This window comes from Ursus maritimus, unplaced genomic scaffold, assembly GCF_017311325.1.
Source record: "Ursus maritimus isolate PB19 unplaced genomic scaffold, ASM1731132v1 scaffold_259, whole genome shotgun sequence".
NCBI classification, from domain to species: Eukaryota; Metazoa; Chordata; class Mammalia; order Carnivora; family Ursidae; genus Ursus; species Ursus maritimus.
Window position 1 is genome coordinate 10,386 of NW_024425108.1, and position 3,590 is coordinate 13,975.

At 54.5% G+C, this 3,590-nt stretch overlaps 1 protein-coding gene across 1 annotated transcript in view; it reads left to right on the forward strand.

Annotated features, from left to right (window-relative positions):
* The first annotated feature begins 373 nt into the window (after positions 1-373).
* LOC103680319 (cytochrome P450 2A13) overlaps positions 374-3,590 on the forward strand; it is a 9,096-nt gene continuing 5,879 nt past the window's right edge. Inside the window, exons 1-4 of the mRNA XM_040641894.1 lie at positions 374-835; positions 1,113-1,275; positions 2,543-2,692; positions 2,938-3,098. Of these exons, the coding sequence (XP_040497828.1) occupies positions 551-835; positions 1,113-1,275; positions 2,543-2,692; positions 2,938-3,098 (759 nt within the window). The 5' untranslated portion in view covers positions 374-550. The remainder of the gene's footprint in view (positions 836-1,112; positions 1,276-2,542; positions 2,693-2,937; positions 3,099-3,590) is intronic.

The window sequence follows — 3,590 nt, forward strand, 5'->3', positions numbered from 1 at the left end:
GTTCAAAGCAATGGCAGGCCAAAGCCTGGGGCAGGTGCGGACTCTTGGATCCTGCTGGAGTCCCGTATACTTCTTCCGGGAATCGCCCATGACAGGCAGGGGTCCTCCCTCCCCCCAAGACCCTCAGATCCACTCCCTGGAATCTCCCCTCCAGAGAGCTTTAACTGTACATCTGTCCTTAGCAAAAAGTCCGAAAGCTATGGTCATACATGCTGTCCCATTCCAACACCCTTAAACCCAGATCTTTGGATTCTTTTCACCCAAGACTCCCTAACCCATAATTGTTGGGCCACTTCTCACTCTGACCTCAAATCCAAAGCTCAGGACTCTGAATCCATACATTCCAAAATCTTAAGGTTCAGAATTTGTCTACTGCTTCACCCAAGTCTACAGACTCTGGTGGTCCTTCCTGAGGGGGTACACGTTCTGTCTTGGGGCCCACTCTCTGTTATTCTCCCTGAGGTCCCCTCTTCCCGACTTGCTGACTTGTCCCAAGGTCAGCTGTGAGTCGGGGGGTGGGGGTGGGGAGACACTATAGCGGGGAAGTGAAATGGCACAATTAACAAACAGAACCAAAGTCCACCCTTCACTCCCAGGTGGTATAAAGGCAAACCACCTGAGCCAGCACCATCTGACTGTCTCTCCCGGTGCCACCATGCTGGCCTCAGGGCTGCTTCTGGTGGCTTTGCTCACCTGCTTGACAGTAATGGTCTTGATGTCTGTCTGGAGGCAGAAGAAACTCGGGGGGAAGCTCCCTCCAGGACCCACCCCGTTGCCCTTCATCGGGAACTACCTGCAGCTGAACACAGAGCAGATGTCTGATTCCTTCATGAAGGTGTCAGGACGTGGGATAGGTGGAATGGGGTGGGGCTAGGGGCTTGCCTAATTGAGCTGGGACTTAGTGGCAGGGGATGGGGCAGGGTTGGACCAGAGTCTTAAGAAAGTGGAAATCTGCGGGTTGGGCAGCAGGGTCCTAGACAAGAAGGAGCAGGTCTTGTGATGTCCAGTTCTTTGAGTGTCAACCTGGGGGAAATACACGCATAGGTGAGGGCTGGGCACAGGGCCAGTTCCCAGCGGGGGTCACAGCCTCTAAGCACTCCCACCTCCACCAGATCGGGGAGCGCTATGGCCCGGTGTTCACGGTCCACCTGGGGCCCCGGCGCATCGTGGTGCTGTGTGGACACGAGGCGGTGAAGGAGGCTCTGGTGGACCAGGCTGAGGAATTCAGCGGGCGAGGCGAACAGGCCACCTTCAACTGGCTCTTCAAAGGCTATGGTGAGGAGCTCCGGGTGGGGGCATGTGGCCAGGCACACTTGATGGCCTCAGTTTCCCTGCTGTTCTTCTCCTGACTCGCCGGCCCACGGCTGTGGCCGAGTTCTACCCCTGCTTCCCTCTGTCTTGTCCCTGGTTATTGTGGCCTCACTGGTCTTCTCTAGCTTGACTCAGGGTGTCTGCGTCTCTATTCCCCCTGCTTCTCGTCCCATCTCCCTGTTCTCTCTCACGGATGCCTCTTCTTCCTCTGGGTCTGGTAGGAGCTCTTGGGATTTCTGCCTTGGAACCCCGGTCCTCCATCCTGGTGTCCTTGCCTCTTCCTCCCTCTCAGCTTCTGAGCTTCCCCATGGCTCTGCCTCCCTCTGTCTGCCTCTTCCTCCCCTGTGTAAGAATCTCACCTTGGGGCACCTGGGTGGCACAGCGGTTAAGCGTCGGCCTTCGGCTCAGGGCGTGATCCCGGCGTTATGGGATCGAGCCCCACATCAGGCTCCTCCGCTATGAGCCTGCTTCTTCCTCTCCCACTCCCCCTGCTTGTGTTCCCTCTCTCGCTGGCTGTCTCTATCTCTGTTAAATAAATAAATAAAATCTTTAAAAAAAAAAAAAAGAATCTCACCTTGTTTCTGTTTCACACCCCTGCCTCCATCTCTGGAAACATCTTCTCTCTCCAGACCCTCTCTGTTCTCTGCACATTTTCCTCTTTCTCTAGCTCAGTGTTAGGATCCTTCATGATTTTTATTGTCACTTTTCAGATCTCCACAAAGGTCAGACTCCTCCTCTCCTTCCCTCCCTCTTTCTCTCGTTTTTTTTTTTTTTTGTGGTTGTTGTTGCTTTTTGTTTTTTTTGTTTTTTGTTTGTTTTTTTAAGATTTTATTTATTTTCCTGACAGTGATAGAGATAGCCAGCGAGAGAGGGAACACAAGCAGGGGGAGTGGGAGAGGAAGAAGCAGGCTCCCAGCAGAAGAGCCCAATGCCTGGCTCTATCCCAGAACGCCTGGATCAGGCCCTGAGCCTAAGGCAGACGCCCAAAGACTGAGCCACCCAGGCGCCCCTCTTTCTCTGTGTTTATGTATCTAGGTTTCTCTGGCATCTGACTTGCCTTTTCCCTGATTCTTTTCTTCCAACCCGGTCTCTATCTCTTTTAGTATTTCTCTGACCCTGAGTTGTGTTTCTTCCTGTCTCCTGCCCCCAGCCCATCCTCCCTCTCCTGCTCTCTGCCCACCTCTGTCCCCGCCCCTTCCTGCCTCACCACACCTTTATGCTCCCTCCCCAGGCGTGGCGTTCAGCAATGGGGAGCGCGCCAAACAGCTCAGGCGCTTCTCCATCACTACCCTGCGGGACTTTGGAGTGGGCAAGCGCGGCATTGAGGAGCGCATCCAGGAGGAGGCGGGCTTCCTCATCGAGGCCCTCCGGGACACATGCGGTGAGCTGGGCGGGAGTGAGCGAGGAGGAGGAGTACATCCACAAGGTCGCGCGCAAACGCGAGCTTTCTCCTCCGGAAGGGGACTGGATTGGGGGAAGGCATCGGGGCTCTAGGCTCAAGGGTCTTGTGCTGGAAATTTGGCTCCTCACTCCAGTGCCCTCCTCTAATTCTCGGGCAGGCATAAGACTGCCCAGTTGACGCTACCCCAAATCCCTGTCTCTCCCCAACCCCATCCCATTCCCTAGGTGCCTTCATCGATCCCACCTTCTTCCTGAGCCGAACAGTGTCCAATGTCATCAGCTCCATTGTCTTTGGGGACCGCTTTGACTATGAGGACAAAGAGTTCCTGTCACTGCTGAGTATGATGCTGGGAAGCTTCCAGTTCACAGCTACCTCTATGGGGCAGGTAACCCATCCCAGTCTGGCTCTACAACACCCCTTCCACAACCTACCAACTGCTTTCCCACACAGAGACAGGTGCCCTGAACTCCCATTCTCCTCTAGTCAGGTACCCTCAAAACCAGCCCCCACTCTTGGACAACTGAACAGTTGCACCAGAACCCAAGACAGGTGCCCAGTACCCAGTTTCCAAAGACACTCGGATATCACAAGAGTAGCGCCTCACCAGAAGGAGAATGAGAAGAAGGAGGAGGAGAAGAAGTGGAGGAGGAGGAAGGGGATGGAGAAAGAGGAGGAGGAGGAGGGGAGGAGGAAGAAGAGGAGGAGGAGGAAGGGCAAGGAAGGTGGAAGTGGACAGAGGAGGAGGAAGAGGAGGAGGAGAGATGGGAGGTGGAGGAGGAGAAGGAGGAACAGAAAGAGGTGGAGAAGGGGTAGGGGAAGAAGTAGAAGAAGAAGAAGAAGAAGAAGAAGAAGAAGAAGAAGAAGAAGAAGAAGAAGA